The sequence below is a fragment of the Clytia hemisphaerica genome, unplaced genomic scaffold, assembly GCF_902728285.1.
Source record: "Clytia hemisphaerica strain Z4C2 unplaced genomic scaffold, Clytia hemisphaerica genome assembly, whole genome shotgun sequence".
Lineage (NCBI taxonomy): Eukaryota > Metazoa > Cnidaria > Hydrozoa > Leptothecata > Clytiidae > Clytia > Clytia hemisphaerica.
In genome coordinates, this window is record NW_027103528.1 from 287,713 (window position 1) to 304,850 (window position 17,138).

At 34.1% G+C, this 17,138-nt stretch overlaps 1 protein-coding gene and 2 long non-coding RNA genes across 3 annotated transcripts; 1 reads left to right on the top strand and 2 right to left on the bottom strand.

The window, feature by feature from the left end:
* The first annotated feature begins 509 nt into the window (after positions 1-509).
* On the top strand, positions 510-7,858 carry LOC136799602 (uncharacterized). Its single transcript, XM_067056324.1, has 7 exons — positions 510-579; positions 706-804; positions 1,228-1,332; positions 1,439-1,677; positions 2,900-3,229; positions 5,178-5,264; positions 6,980-7,858. The coding sequence occupies exons 1-7, from the start codon at positions 510-512 to the stop codon at positions 7,856-7,858; spliced, it is 1,809 nt and encodes a 602-aa protein (XP_066912425.1).
* A 4,466-nt stretch (positions 7,859-12,324) lies between these two features.
* On the bottom strand, positions 12,325-14,094 carry LOC136799409 (uncharacterized). Its single transcript, XR_010845515.1, has 4 exons — positions 14,033-14,094; positions 13,800-13,859; positions 13,368-13,442; positions 12,325-12,344 (listed from the first exon to the last, which is right to left on the bottom strand). It is a non-coding gene; the product is annotated as an uncharacterized lncRNA (long non-coding RNA).
* A 703-nt stretch (positions 14,095-14,797) lies between these two features.
* On the bottom strand, positions 14,798-16,476 carry LOC136799410 (uncharacterized). Its single transcript, XR_010845516.1, has 3 exons — positions 16,410-16,476; positions 15,670-15,749; positions 14,798-14,920 (listed from the first exon to the last, which is right to left on the bottom strand). It is a non-coding gene; the product is annotated as an uncharacterized lncRNA (long non-coding RNA).
* Positions 16,477-17,138: the final 662 nt, after the last annotated feature.

Sequence of the window (17,138 nt, forward strand, 5' to 3'; positions counted from 1 at the left end):
GGATCCTTATCTTTATGATGCTCAAAGATTTCTAGCTTCACCTCATAAAAAGAAGGGAAAGAAGATTAAAATCATAAATTTTAAATACGATCACAATGGAAAACGCCTGTTTCCAAATGCAGGAAAAAGAAAGACTTTACCGAAGACTCGTAAGAGAAAACCAGGTTAGATTTGTGGAAATCTTTTAAATCTCAAATTTCAGGGATGTAATGTTAATTAAGATATGAACAATATAGAACCATCTCAAACATTAAAGCTGTTTATTAAGTAAGCCACATCTTGTTTCATAAATCTTTTTGGGATGTGCATTAATGCATTTTTATTTGACTGTTTCCAACAGTTTACCAGAAGAGATCACCATTTCCCAACACCTATCACAGCAAGGAAGTCTTTCAAAATAAAAGGCTGGAGTTGTGTAAAATGGGGTTCCAATTTAAAATAATTTTATCTATATTCTTTTTAACTCAGTCCGAACCCAGCCACCCAGTAACGAACGAACTGAGTCGGAAATGGTTAATAATGAGGACATCGAAATCGACAAGGAAAATGCACATGTAGAATTAAATGACATCATCATAGGTAAAGTTTTTAATCGTTTTTTGAATTTTCACAATGACCTTTTTCATATCCAGCAAAAGCAAAATGTGAATATCCCAAGAAAGTGTTCTATCTCTGATAATCTTGTTGTCCATCTACATTATATAGATATGGAAGAAAATCAAACTAAAAAGAAGTCATGGTCCGATCGCATGAAAAAGATAGAGCAAGTCTGGTCCAGTGGTTTTGATGATGTTCTCTTAGCACGTAAAATGTCATATCATATCAGTGAAAAATGTGGATTTTGTCAAGATAAGACGGCAGTAATAAAATGCAGGAGCTGCTATCATCAAGACCTTTGTGAAACTTGCGACATAAAGATTCATGATGAAAATGTCTTTCATAACAGAATTTCATGTGCTACGGAATCTTTTCAACCTATTGATGCAACTCAAATTTTGAACCAAAACTACCAAATTGAAAACCATAGTATAATTTTTTCCTTTTTTATATTGATAGCTGTACTCTTCTCAAAAACTTCTCTCCTCTTTTACAAAGTCAGATTGGAAAGAAAGCTGAAATTGTTTGTTTTTTGTTTCTGATAAACCTGGACAAACCTTATATTGGTTTAAGTACACTGTTTTGCAGTCTGACTTTTCACTATCTTAAAAGTCCATATTTCCGTTTTAGCTCGTTTTGTTCCCCTGAGGTCTGTGCCTAATTGCTCTACGTGTGGTTCAAAAAACATGGAACGTTACAAAGAAGATTCTAAAAGTATTGTGATCACTTTAGAAGGTACCTTTTGTACTTTGATGTTTTATGACTTTAGAATTAATTTTGTGTTCTAATTTTCTGCTTCCTGAATATAATACGATGTGAAATATCCCTTATCTCATCTCAGGTCGCTATATGCTGTCCCATTATTTGCTGGTCTGCAATTCTTGTAAACAATGTGAAAATCCCTTTGTATTGAAGAACATCATCGCGTCAGGCTTTTGGCCAACAACACCTACTAATTTCAATTACCTAATTAAGACTGACGTCTTCCTACTATGGGATCAATTTCGGAAAAGCATGCCAGGATCCTCAGTGTCATCTTTTCTTCAATCATTGAATGCCTTGACAGTTTTTCATGGAAGGGTAAAACTTTAATTGTTTTCATTTTCCAGATTTTCTAATGAAAGGGCCTTTTCTCAGTCAATAGATTAAAATAAACCAAATAATTAGTTCTGAAATGTTTTTTTTCTTTATGTGCTTACTCTTGCTTACTTGTTATTTTTTTGCATTTTTCTTGGAGTTTTCATTCGAAAGCTCCAAGAAAACATTTAGATAGCAATCCTTTGTTATTTAAAGCTGTTACACTTGAAATGTGCTGACAGTTTCAGCAATCACCGGTTTGGGTTCCCAGGGATTCTGAGTAAAAAAATATTAATGCATGATGTAAAAACTTGATGGTAAAATGGAAGGTTTAAATTTTAGGAGGGAAAGATCGTCCCAGCTTCATTCACGCAAGCGTTTAAAAATTGGAATTTTGTTAACTTCGAGATCGATAAGATTCAGAACAAACGATGGATGAAATGCCCAATATGCTCAGTGAAGCAACATTCCATACATATCGATGGGAATTGTAAATTGTACAGATATAAGTCTTCTGGCAGGTAATACATGTTTAAATGATTATAATATTACCTAACGAAAGGCATTGTCAACTGTTAGACACAAAATGTTTACCTACTAGAACACTTTCATCTACAATTGATACATATTTTTACAGCTCTAATTGGGTGTTCCCAAATTTTCAGTATTATTTCTAGTTAATCTAAGAGGGAGAGATTTCAATTGGGATGAGATTGCTATTATGGTGATGAATTCGTTTATCCGGATAAATGTGTTGAGGAGTTTTTGAATCAAAATAACATGTTTGAAAAGCCCAAAAAAGTAGGTTTTAGTTCATATTACAGCAGTCAAATATTTTGTGTCTCGCTACTGATTAATTTTTGGAAAACTTTCCAATAAGAAAGTATCATTGAAAATGTATAGAGGTTAAATTAAGGAAAACAAAAGTTTCATAACTAAATAAATGAATATAACACCCCTGTGTGACAGACCCGGTGGACCCCCGCTCCGGTGAAAAAATACCCTACATTTTCAACCCCACTGGGAAATTGCTCTATGATTCTATCCAATTGAATGGAAAAAATTGGACTCCAATTCCATCCCCACTGAAATTTTTGAGCTGGAAACAATCGATTTTCTATCCCCATTGGGCTTTCGATAGAAATTTTCATCCCCACTGAGGGAAAAGGTTCCACCGGGGCACTGAGACAGGGGTGTAATATAGTATTAACTTTTCTATTTCCAGAAAGAATCAGATGTATCTTGTGGAGGAGATTGGACTGCAGCAAGAAATCTTCCGCGAAAAAAGTCGACATTGGATGATACTGGTCTTCAAGTTGCCACTTGCAGACATCAGTTTGTACAGAAGAGCTTAAATATGAAAAGAGGCGAAATTTTTGCCTATTCGCACTTCATTGTCCGGAATTTCGTTTTACCAAACAACATCACTTTTATGTTCTCGGATGTGATGTGCAAACTTTATAAATACCTCTGTCGTGCTGAGCCGAAAGTAGTCCAACATCTGAAAGGAGCGTTATCGGTTATGCATGCTAAAGGACATAGTATAAATTGCCAGGTAGGGTTCAACAAACATTTTTATAGTTGAAATTGCTCTTTTTTTAAAGCCGATATTGTAAAATGAAAGTTTTATTTAATGGACCTGTATTTTTATATAGCTTTAAATCATTTTCAGCTCATATGGGACGGTGAATGGGTAGATGGGACAGGGAGATCCACTGGCGAAGAATGCGAACAAGTTTTTAGGTAAACTGAAGTAAATCAATCTAGGAATATAATACCTGTTGAAACAAATAATCCCAAGTACATGCTGGCAAAGTCGGCAGGTTCTTTTTCATGGTTTTCTTTCCCTCTTTGCTTGGATCTTGAGCCTTCTTTATTCGTAGCTTGAAAGAAACCTCTACAAAGACGCTAAAATCGCTTTGAATTTCAAAAACTTAAACATTGCTCTATTCATTTGGACAGCTAGGGTAGCTTGTTACCATAAATGAATTATTGATAACTTATTGATAGATTTTTTTGTTTCCCGTCATACTTGGCTGTTCTGTAAAGTACTACCGGGTGCGCCACAAAAAAGTTTCTCTCTTTAAAACTAATTTTCTCGAAATCTAAAAATGTTTTAAAAACCGTTCCTATTTCATTGGAAAGAAGAAAGATAAACTTAAATTTTGATGGGTCATTTATTAAATTCGATTCATTAGATCAAAAGTTATGCTCAATTAAATAAAAAAGTTACTTTCTGAAAGTGCTCAAAAGCGTTAATAATCGATATATCAAATTATACAGAAGCATAATTACACGATACATCATTATCTTCGTTTCTGTCATTAAAAATGATAATTAGCTGTCTAAATGACCTTTTGTTATATAAAGGAGGGTTGATTTTCAATAAAAGGCAGAAAATTCGTCGAAAAAGGCAAAAATATCTGGTAAAATTCATAGAAATACATCAAATATGGGTTTCGAGATACATCCAGCCTTACATAGACTTTATCCAATCTAAAACCAAAAATCGGAAGAAAATTTTGGTAAAAGTAAATTAAAGTGATTTTGATGAAGATTTTAAACCCTTTCGGCCTTTCAGTTTCGAAATTTATGTGTTTAATTACCGAAAAATGCTTTTAATCATGTAAAGGCTATTGCGATTGACAATTTTAATGTAAAAATTTGATAGGTCGATTTTCAACGTTTTCGAGCACTTTCTGAAAGTAACTTTTTTATTCAATTGAGGATAACTTTTGATCTAATGGACCGAATTTAATAAATGACCCATCCAAATTCAAGTTTATCATTCTTCTTTCCAATGAAATAGGAATGGTTCTTTTAAAATTTTTAGATTTCGAGAAAATTAGTTTTAAAGAGAGAAACTTTTGTGTGGCGCACCCGGTATGATGTATATCACTGCGAAATTTAAATTATTTATCTAGCTATTTATCACGTTGGGCAAATAGTACAAAATATCAAATCCCTGAAAGTAAGAATTTTTTTAAAAGCTGTACTAATTAGAATAATTTTAAACAAGAATACTCGTTTTGTTTTAGAAACAATCTGTTGAGATTATCAAAGCCTTTGATTTTATCAATCTTTTAATGGAATAAACTTTCGCGGGCATTAGGTTTGTTTGTCCTATAATGGGATAGGGTTAAGACGATATGCTAAATGAAAGGGAGGGGAAGATTTTCAAAAAGAATTAGGATTTTAACAATCAAACCGAGTTGCAAGTAAACTTTATATTTATACAATTGTTGACCAGTTAACTTGAAATTCAAAAAGCAGTCACACTATAGGATTAGGGAATGATTTTGCCGAAAGAGCAGGAAAAAGTTAACTTTTCTTGACGATAGTAATATTTTGTGAGGTAAAGGTAGAGGAATTCAACAAGAGGGTTAGAATAGGAGGACTACTGCACAATATGTTTCAAAGTTGTCTTTGGATATATTTCGTTCAAATTGTTCTCAAAAATAGTTAGCAGATAAGATTCTTGGAAACTCTTTTTCTTTTCTTAGATCGTGAAGAAACCTGAAGCAGCAATGTTTTGGAATAAAAGAAAGTCCTTGAACTTAGTTGATGACATTATGAAAAAGTATCGTAGGGTAACAAATCTTGTTTTAAGAATGTACAGCTAATGCAAAATAAAATGAATTTGAATTACCTCTTCTTACCACGATCTATACCAATCAAATAATCGCTTTAATGATGAGAAATGTTTATATATCTTTAGGTCGAGAAAGATGTGCTAAAGTATGAAGAGCTGAAGACAAATCAGCTGAGAGAAATGGATTTAACAGATATTGACGTTGATTACGATTCTATTAACAATTTTTTTGTCATAAATCTTTAGATAAACGAATTCAGCCGAAACCCACCGCACTTCAATCCCTTCTGCTTCTTCGGCATGACCTTAGCATAGCGGAACCGGATTTCCTGAGTGATGATACAAGAAAAATCTTAAAGTCAGTTTCCCTACCAAATCTTGAAAATCTGAAGATCACACTTCTCCAAAAAAAGAGGATCGAAAAAATTAGTCTTTTGAAGAAGTTATACAAAGACGTTTCAATAGATTCAGATGCCGTCAATTATGCTTTATCACAGTTGAGAGAAGAAATCCTCGTACCAGCATTCCAAAATGCGATCGATTCCTGTCAATTTGAACAAATCCATTGGGGTGCCCGGATCAAATTGGTCGCTGGTAAATAAAAAATTCACTCAAAAGTCATTGTAGTGTATGCTCGGGGTGGACGTCGCCTCACCCTTTTTGGCACTTCAACTATGAAAACTGCCAATTTTTCGTGCTTGGAAAATACTGTTTTATCGCCACTTAAATTTCAAATGAATTTCCCTCGCGAAGAGAAAATGCATTGTAACTTGATAAGGTTTTATAAAAATTTCAGAAAAATAATACACCATCAGAAGGCTTTTTGTCGTATCATTTTCAATTTCGAGGAATTCTCTGTGATAAAATTCACATTTTAAGGGGAGGCTTTCATTAATTTACTAATGGTATTTTGTTTACAGATACATCGAAGCAAAGATCGAACTATAGAAAGAAACAATCACAATCAAAATTAAAGCTATTATCATTACTAGAAGAATTTGGAAAAATCAAGTCGGAAAATCACTCAACATCTTACAATATAACAGAAGGTACAAACCTACTTTTCATCATACACCAAATAAAAGCGATCTCTTTTTTGTCTATTACTGTCAATAAAGTCTGTTTGTAAATGTTTATGCTAATACTAATAATTCCAATAGGGTACTATTCGATGCAGTTTTCTCTCTAAATACGTTTTATGAACGTTTTTATTGAACTGATTTTGTTTTCTATGTTTGTTTGTCCTTTTAGATACCAACATCCGTCTCCTGCTCAAATACAAGACTAAGCTTGATCGTTGCAAAGAAGAGCTTGATCTACTGGGGCAAGATATGAAGTCCTTCTTAACCTTCTATTCTTCGTCGATGTGCGATTTGCAAGGAAAGCTTGATAACATTGCTGTATTCTCACTAGACACACCAAATAAGGTGAATAAAGTTTATTTATTTCTATGCAGTCACACAGAAACAGTTATGCGTCTGTGTGTAATCTTGGTTTGAGTGCATTTTACCAAAATTAGCACCTTCAGCAGTGAAGCTGTTACAATTTTACCAAGTTGGAGGTAGTTAAAATGCCACCAACCTATGCAAAACGTTTTAAGTCCTTTATTTTTATTAAATTTCTATGCTGAATCATATTAATTAGAACGATGCTGCTATGACGTCATGGATATGTTTTAAGAAATAACATAAAGTATATAACACTTTATTTTAGAACGTTAATGACGATGATGTCATCCTTCTACGCACTGGTTTACAATTCGCAGAAAACCAATTATGGAAAGGACTGCAGCAATTTACTCCCCTGGAACCTGATGTTTTGGAGTATTACTCGTCCTTTATTGTAAACCGAAATGCAACATCCGATAAAGTCAATGATATTTTACAATCTGAGGATGAGAGTTCCGATGAATGGGACGACGAAATTGAGAAGCGAATCACCGATATAGAGTCTGATACTGATGTAGATCCAGGAGATCTCGATGTTTACTCGATAAGGAATACTGGAATAGTGCTTACCAGATCGTTAAAACTTAAAGAAATTGTCAACCAACAATTACCCAGTCAATCTATTATCCTGCCAAATGGTTTTTCCCAGGGAACAATGAATCATAGAAATGGCAGTAACTCATGCACGCTGATAGCTATTCTTGTCGGCTTGGTCTTTTCTAATTTTTCCGATGATGTGCTACATCCCAATGACATTATTGGTATGGAGCAAACCGTCAAGTTGTTTGTCGGTGCCATGGAAACAGGTAACATGCTGAATGATTACGATGAATTTATGCACGTTGCCGAAGCACTGGAACGCATGCATCAACTCAATATAGAACTCAAACACGAACAAAATTGTTTTGCTAGCGATCTAGCATCTGCCATTAAGAATATAGATTCGTTGTTCTGCCTCGTGCAGTTTTGTGGGAAGTCCTGTTTAGTTGTGAAAAAGGAAGAATTATTTTTCTTATTTGATTCACATTCACACGAAGGAAAAGGGGGACTCATTTTCTGGCACACTGATCCCATTGTATTGGTTGGTAAACTTAACATACTCAGCGAAAAAGCGATGTGTTATTTATGCTCACTGGTTTATTGATTTATTGCAGATTATTTCAGAATATTGAAAACATGGGGAGGGCTATTAATGTTAAAAAAGAATCGTCAAATCAAATTTGATTATGGGGCATCTGAAAGCAAAGTACAATGCATAGTGCACCTTTAATAGAATAATAAACATCTTTATTAAAGGAGAACATGTCCTTTTCGAGTTTGCTTTCATAAACTGGTACAGTTCTAAGTTCGCTTTAACCTTATTATCAGCCGTTTTTTTTTGGGGGGGGGGGGAGTTCCTATTATAAAGAAAAAACACACCCCTGATAAAAATAGAGTTAAAAGGGGTTAAAACCTTTACTATATTTTAAAACAGATCATTTTTTTATTGTTGATTGCCATAAGCTTGAAAATATTTATTTTTTAATTGAAAGAAGTGGAATTCAACTGACAGCTTTTCTTCTCATTTATTGTGTCCCAATTCAGGCTCGTGTCGTGTTAAACAAAATAATTGTTTTCACTAAAATGGTACAGATGTGTTTTTCATCACACGTGCCTAATATGATTACATTCCCGAAAGGGAAGTTTGATGGGACATTTTTGCAGTGCAGAATTCCTTTATTGCTTATTAAATCGCAAAAATATAGCCAATGCCCACATGAATAGACCCGGCGGCTCAGGTCGCAACTTTTTGGTCTCCACTTGTCTTTCAGATAAGAAATTATTCTAAAATGACACTTTGATTACGTGAATCTTATGTGAAAATTACCAATATAATGTTGATAAGACGTCCTGCAGTCTCCTTTTGGTCGAAATTTGTCCCAAGAGAAGAAATTCTTAAATGCGTTTTCATTTACGTGAATCTGATCAAACATCTGTGTGATACTTAGAATAAGGCTCTGTAGTCTCCTTTTGGTCGAAATTTGTCCCCAGAGAAGAAATTCTTGAGAATGCGTTTTCATTTAAATGAATCTGATCAAACATATGTGTGATACTTAAAATAAGGCTCTGTATTCTCCTTTTGGTCGAAATTTGTCCCCAGAGAAGAAATTCTTGAATGCGTCTTCATTTACGTGAATCTGATCAAACATATGTGTGATACTTAGAACACGGCTCTGTAGTCTCCTTTTGGTCGAAATTTGTCCCCAGAGAAGAAATTTGTCCCCAGAGAAGAAATTCTTGAAAATGCGTTTTCATTTACGTGAATCTGATCAAACATCTGTGTGATACTTAAAACACGGCTCTGTAGTCTCCTTTTGGTCGAAATTTGTCCCCAGAGAAGAAATTCTTAAATGCGTTTTCATTTACGTGAATCTGATCAAACATCTGTGTGATACTTAGAACACGGCTCTGTAGTCTCCTTTTGGTCGAAATATGTCCCCAGAGAAGAAATTCTTAAGAATGCGTCTTCATTTACGTGAATCTGATCAAACATCTGTTTGATACTTAGAATAAGGCTCTGTAGTCTCCTTTTGGTCGAAATTTGTCCCCAGAGAAGAAATTCTTAAGAATGCGTCTTCATTTACGTGAATCTGATCAAACATCTGTTTGATACTTAAAACACGGCTCTGTAGTCTCCTTTTGGTCAAAATTTGTCCCCAGAGAAGAAATTCTTAAGAATGCGTCTTCATTTACGTGAATCTGATCAAACATCTGTTTGATACTTAGAATAAGGCTCTGTAGTCTCCTTTTGGTCGAAATTTGTCCCCAGAGAAGAAATTCCTAAATGCGTCTTCATTTACGTGAATCTGATCAAACATCTGTGAGATACTTAAAATAAGGCTCTGTAGTCTCCTTTTGGTCGAAATTTGTCCCCAGAGAAGAAATTCTTAAGAATGCGTCTTCATTTACGTGAATCTGATCAAACATATGTGTGATACTTAGAATTAGGCTCTGTAGTCTCCTTTTGGTCGAAATTTTTTTATCAGAGGAAGTTATCTTAAATTCATTTTCATTTATGTCAATTTCCCCTAGGCTATATGGTCAGCCCCTTCAAGACGCCAGTAACTAAGCTTTGACAATTAAAGTTAGGCGGAATTCAAAGATTCTAAGGCAAAAAAAAATCATGATTTTTGTGGGATCTTCAAAATCAAAAAAGATCTACACCACGTGATAGAGCTTCTCAAACTGGGCAAAAACATATACTACAACAAATTTTCAACTTTCCTAGATCAAAAGTTATAGGGGTTTTTGTTGGAAAGAATGCCTTTAATTTTGCATAAATTATGCGTAATTTGGGGAATTTCCCAATTTCCTTCAATTTTGAGCACAAAAACGCCTAGAATTTCTGATCTACAAGAGTTGGAAAATTGTTGTAGTACAATTTTTTGCTCAGTTTGAGGAGCTCTATCACGTGGTCTAGGTCTTTTTGGATTTTTAAAACCTCTCAAAAATGTTGATTTTTTTGGCTTTAGAATTTTGCCTGGAAACGCCAAAAAACGTAAATTATGTACAACGAAACTGCGGGTTTTCAACATTGGTAACATTTAAATTACGAATCAGTATCCTCAAATTGGTATACGGTTAACATCGTGCCTAATGGAGGAATAATATTCGGTTCGAAACTGCTCTACAGTTAAGAAATAATTTATTAATGCCATTCCGTGATACTTGATGTGATATATCTTCTTATATTATATACATGTAGGCAAAAACGGCCATTGAGTAGTTTTTGAAATATCAAGGCAATCGAAATTTTTTTGGAAATTTTAGATTTTAAAATCTATTTATTTGTTCAATTACTGTATAATGTTCTTATCAAAGAGTCTTTAAAACAGTTTTATATGTAGTTTGAAGCCATTTTTCAAAGTAAGAATTTATGTAAAAACATTTATGCAAATTGTTTTATGTAAATTCTTGCAACATTCTTACATCATATTTCACTATTGGAAAGGGAAGGAGGTGGTGTGGTGGTCACGTATAGGGCAGTTTTAGCTATCAAAAGTTAGTTACACCTGTATTTAACACAACTAATTCAGATCAAGGCCCCACTCAAAATTAGACCGGTAGGCTCATAGCTCTGATCTCTTAGTATTGTTCTAAAGCAAAATTTCATGATGCCTCATCGACAAAAAACACAAGGAATAAAAATTTGCTTCAGTTCTTTTATCGTAAATCTAGAAGTAATATAAGCATGTCAATTTTAACAAGTGACAACTAAAAATACTAAAATAAACATTAATTAAACAAGAATACATACAATGTAAAATATGTACAATGTTAAATACATTTACAAGGTTTTCTTTTGTGTACGTTACCTTCGTTGTGGAACATATTTCACAGGAATTATTTTATGATAAAACAAAAGAATTTAAAATTAGCACAACAAATTTTACATATCAAGTACTCGCGTGTACCTATAATAGATGGGGGGCCTGGAATAAGCGGGGGGGGGGGGGGGGGGGGTGGAAAAATCTCAAAACCTGGAGGGGAGGTGGGAATTAAAATGTCCTGGGTGGAACATTTTCGAAAAATTAATTAGCAGGGGGGTAAGTTTATTAGGTACCCGAGAGTAATTGTACCAAAAATATTGATGCATTCAAGCGCTTCGAATTAAGAACGTGTCATCTTTAATCTTAGTTCTATTTTTGTATGATAGAAACCCAAAATATCTCGCCATGGGTTAGCCTTCACAATTAAAGTGATTGGTTTAAAAAAATGTACCAACTAAAGATGTGACAATCTTAAAAACGAGTTACTAGTAAATAGCAAACAAATAAAAAACTAAAAGAAATTAAAAAAGATACTTATAAAAAAGAAAGCAATAAAAACTAAGTTACAATTTGAATTTTTACAACCAATTTTGTTTTTTCAAGATACTGATAACACAACAGTTTGCAAGAGTTCAGTGGATAGATTCGATCATGTAGAAGTGTTCTAAGCCAACTTAAGTAGACGGAAGACAGAAATTTACAAAAAGAATGAATGAGCCCCTCTTTTTTCAAGAAAAATGCAAGGTATGCAGAATATTGAGGCAGAGAATCCTTTTTTGCACTGAGAAGGGAATCTGTCTGAAGCACTTTGAACACTGTTAAGAAGAGGAGATAATTTCCCTCTCTAACATACCGACAACGGCAGTGCTGGGCTGATATACTTCAGCCAACATATTGTGTTTCGGCAAAGCGATGAGGGCGTCCAAGCCGTTACCCAACCTCATCACGACGTCTACAGAAATTTGGTCTGAAGGAGCATAAACGTATCCCTCATTTGGGGTATCTTTGGCCAACCACCTACCATCCAGGATATTGGCTGACAAATCGATTTGAGTGATCATAAAAAGCCAGAACATATCTTCTCCTGACGCATAACAAGGGACGACCTCTGCTGCTTTCAATTCAGCAATGCCTATAAAAGCAAATAAGCTACTTAAATAACTGAACACAAAAGGTAAGCCTAATCAAGAACAATAATCTGAAAAGTTATCCACTTCTATTACCAAACTAATAAAGCATGCAAAATCATTGCAAATATCATTGCAAGATGGTTAATAATGATATGAAACAAACTCTCACGTTTCATTTCAAATGAGTTCACTAAAAAGGATAAGAGAAGGTAACAATATAGAAATATATTTAAATAAAATCACTGTCCTTGCAATAGTCCTTGCAATAGAGAACTCGATCACAAGAAAATGAAATAATAAACTTCAATTGCTATATTTCAAGCAACGGTAAGACTTTTTCAAGAAAAGTCCCAGTATCGCCACTCGAAACAACAAGTTACTTCGGGGCAACAATTTCAAAAGCATAAACAGACAAAACCCTTAAATTTCCATCATGAATTAAGAACGAAATGAAACCCATACAGGGGGAGTCAAGCAGTTACTTCACAACACTGATTTTTTATAATTACTTAGTACACAGTACAAAGTCTAACTGATTTTTTGAGGTCAAATTTCAATACACCACTCCCAAAATAACCCAAAATGGCATTACTGACCAACCAATTTTTTTTGCAAAAGATGTTTGACTTTTGCCAGTTAGTACACAACATTTGTTGTTAATCGCCAAGCGTACCACCTGTTTTTGCACTTAGTACACTGGGTGTACTAACTAATACTAGTACTACCTGCACTTTTTCAATTTTGAAAATGGACCACTACCGTACTAAGTGTCATGGGTGTCATGTACTAACTGTTTGACCCCCTGACCCATAAAGAGTTCGTGAAACAAAAGCAGAAAAATTATTATCAAACCATAGTATTTTCCTTGTACCTAAAGCCACATTAAACATTGCCAATTAAAGAACGTAAAATGGGCTTTTCCAGAAAAGAATCGTGCACCCCCTGTTGAGGAGGTCCATTTCCGTTCCAAGGGGGTAAGGTTTGAAATGCAGTGGAATTCCATAAGGGTAGACGAAAATCCGTCAAAAATAAGCGGAATTCCAAGGGGGTAATGATTGAAAATTTGTAAAAATTCCAGAGGGGTATGGTCCTAAAATTGCCTGGAATTCCAAGGGGGTAGGTCACAAAAGGTTGGACCTCCTCAACAGGGGGTGCACGGTTTTTTTCTGGAAAAGCCCAATCTGACACAAAAATAAAGTTATTATATTTATACCTTTTTGAACTCGAACATTGACATTTGTATTTTGAGGTTCTTCCAGGACGTTTTTTTGACGTAGGACATTTCTTTCTAAAAAAGAGACAGGAGGTTCAACCTAATAATTGATATACAGTGGGTGTGTCGAGGTGATCGAGTATCAAATAGTATTATAAAGCTTTTTAGTAACATCCTGTCTCAAACTTTAAATTTGATCAGTTAGTACACTCATAGCCGATATCATCTGCTTGACTCCTCCCCAAACTCCCCAGCTCAGTCTCATCTACTCCTGCTATTTCGGTATTACTTCATATAGGCTCTAAAACACCGTGTAGGCCAGCTTTAGCAATTGCTTACGAAATTGTTCTGAACTGTTTTTATAACGTGTCAATATCAATGTGCTTGCATGACAAAAGTTTTTCTTTAGCACTCTAGGTGTTTTAAACGTACGGGTGAACTCTTGGTCATTAAGCTTGGATGTGCCATCATTCGTTTCATTTTGGTCCAAAACTGGAATAAAACAAAGAACATTCCAAAACAATAATTCCTAGAGATTCTATGAAAAATATAAAAATATTTTTCAAGTCCGAAGTGTTTGAGAAAAATATTATTATCTCGTAATAGTAAATCTTGATATTATTTACCCTGAACGTATTAAAATAAAAGAAAGAGTTTGTACTCACCTTTTTGAGTCGGTTCAACTTTGTCATTGGATGAACAAGCTGCATTGTCTGCCACTTGAGGAGGCTTTGTGCCTTAAATAAAAACGTAAGATAAAAAATATAGACGTCCTAAAGAAAGTAAAATCTTAAAATTCTGACCCTAAAATAAAAACCCAGGATTTTAACCTTTTTAACCCAAAATCTTAAAATTCTAATTTTTCTTCCTTCAGCTTGGGCGTTTCTTCATTTGTGATAGTTTAAAAAATATATTTATTGGTAAATCAACCAAACTATCTGCTTTTCAATTACTTACAACGTCTGAAGTGTTGTTCAAATATATTGGTAAGCAAATGCCCTGCAGACTTTTCTTTCCTTCGCTCCGTCAGAAGATTTTCTGCCAAACCAGGCGTGCCAAAATGCGCAAAACGGATGGAATTATCTACGTTGCGCTTCCCTGCTAAAATGAGGATGTCTAGCTTATGGTCACGCTTTAAGGTTTTGGCCTAAAGAAGAAATAAAAGACATAAAAAAATAAAGTCAATCAATCTTAAATACGGGCTAAACTTTAATGTTTTGACCGATTGATACTAGTGAAGAAAATACCTCCAATACGTTGAAAACAACTAGAGATTGGCATAAGAACCTCTGCCGAATCCATTTTGGCTGAGCAACAATTTTTACAGATAGAGGGAGAGGGAGATAGATAGAAAAATTGATTTCATTAAAATCAAACCTATGAATATCACAACAAAGTTCTTACTGCTGTTTCCAAGTTCAAATCTCAGTTATAACTGTATTGTAGCTTGGCATCTTCTCATCTGATGTCTTTCTTTTCTTTGGAAAAGGATGTCCACAACCATCACATTTCGATTTGGCGTTTGCTGACTTGGCACCACATTCTTTGCATAACTAAAAAATCAAATTGTTATTGCCATTTTCGCTTCTGGTGCCTAGAATTTGGGCTCAAGTCGCACAAATAAAGTCAACCCCTAACATTTTGAATTATCTCCCTTTAATCGTCTCAAATTTCAAGGGATTTTCTAACAGGGTACAATTTTCAGCCAATATTTCCAGTGGGAAGGGAGCTTCACTGGGTCTGTGATACGGGATGTATCTTAGTTTTGCTATATTTTTCATGGTCAAGCCTTATTCTGATTTGTCTTTTGTGTTTTTCAAAAGTCGAACAATGATACTTTACCCTGGAGATAACTTAGACGTAAACAATTTGGGATTGAAGTCCCAATTTTTCCACCGAGGAAGTACCCATTAAAACTCCGGGACCGTAAGGGTTTTCAAAAACAAACTACTATTCAGTGAAATATGTTGAGACAAGAAACATGATTAATTAATACTTTGTTTAGATGTATAGAAAAGCAGCCCTGATTCTGTCGAAAATATTTTTTAATGGAAACCTTGTTCTCTTTGGGACTTTTTGGGATGTAGCCTCTCCCTCTTCCTAAAATTATTAAGCTGCTGCTCTGGAAATTCAGTCAGTATGGGTGTGTTTCGACTGAGACTGAACGTCATTGGCAGATCCTGTCTCTTGAATCTCTCTCTTGAGAACTTGTTTGTGTGTATAAGTCAATAAGAATACAAAAATCACTTTTTAGAATTAGTGGGGACTTATGCAGTAGTTACATCGATGAAAAAAAAGTTACCTTTTTTGGTCCATTTCCTTTACCAGTTTTGTAGACGAAATGGTCGGTTCTCCTAGTCTTTTTTGTTGACACTTGAGAATCTATGGAACAAATTGATACTTGAATAGAAACAGAAAGACTGATTAGTATTTTTCACACACACACGCAAAGTGTTATAGAAAAACCACCCACTTTGGTTTCCACATCATTTATTTCAAACATTCTATTCAAATGTCTTCAAATTCTATTCAAATGATTCAAATGTCTTTACAACTATGGCAAAGACAAAAGAGATACTGATTTCTAATTTCTAGAGTGTTGAAAATAAGAAAAATAACATTACCAGTTCTTTTCTAATTGTATATAAGTTTGAAGGAATACAATATAAAAATCATTGTCGAATGTGCAGTCAGTCAAGTCATGTCCCAGTTATGTCAGTTCAAGGTCAATTGTCAATGTCAGTCATCATCTAAGATACAGTCATCATCTAAGATACTTTTGCAAACATAATTATGCTTTTAAGTTGGAATTATCTGTCGCAGAAACCAGTCTATAAAATTTGAAAATTAAAGAAAATGCACATGTTAAAAACTTTACAACAGAAAAAATGAGAAAACAATGAGAAAAAATTAGTATAAAATATGAAAGGAAAAATTTTAAATATTTTAAATCCAGATAATGAACAAATAACAGTAGCATAACTAAGTTAAAAAAATATAGTACATACTGTGTTGTACAGCATTTGGAAATAAAAAATTTACCATTTTCTTTTGTCCCTTCAGCAGTGTCATTTTGTGCATGATGTTCTTCTTCGTTTTGATGCATCTTACACTTAAAATATCTTTCTCTTTGAAATTTGCTGAAACACAAACAAATGTATAATATAGATACATAAAAAGTTTTCAAGCACCGATTATATTAGCCAATTTTCAAAAATTTATTACTAATAATAATAATATTCCTCCCAAAAGGATTTAAAGGTCTTTAATTATCAAAGGGCAGAGAAATAGTTTCACCATTCCCAATGCAAGTGTATCGAAATATGCCATTTTTTTTAAGAATGTGAAAGGTAAAATTATTATTTAAAATTATGAATAATAATAAAGAAAATCAAGTCATAAATACCATAGGAAACAATAGAAAATGATTTGCTTATTTACATTGAATGCTTAAAGAGCAGACAAATATCTATCATCCCATCAACCGGGCGATATCAATTGAACTGTTAGATTACCGAACCAAATCGAACAGTCATCGAACCAAGAAATTCCGGCAAGGTTCGATTAGTTCGATTGATGTTTGATTTACGTTTTTCGTTTACAAATCATTCTCGGAGCACATGAACAACTCTTTTCTGCTAATCCAATGATTATAAGGGAACCATTTGAGCTACAAAAACATTGATTGAACTTGATCGGACTGCGATAAAAGATATACTTCAAATAAAATACTCTTTTCGCTGGAGGATGAGCAGAAGCCTATTAATTCAC

Excerpts from the sequence above, each read along its gene's own strand:
- LOC136799602 (XM_067056324.1), top strand. The coding sequence starts at position 510 with ATGGTTAATAATGAGGACATCGAAATCGACAAGGAAAATGCACATGTA. Across the intron at positions 1,333-1,438 it reads TATTGTGATCACTTTAGAAG|GTCGCTATATGCTGTCCCAT; the intron begins GTACCTTTTGTA and ends ATCTCATCTCAG. Across the intron at positions 1,678-2,899 it reads TGACAGTTTTTCATGGAAGG|AAAGAATCAGATGTATCTTG; the intron begins GTAAAACTTTAA and ends TTCTATTTCCAG.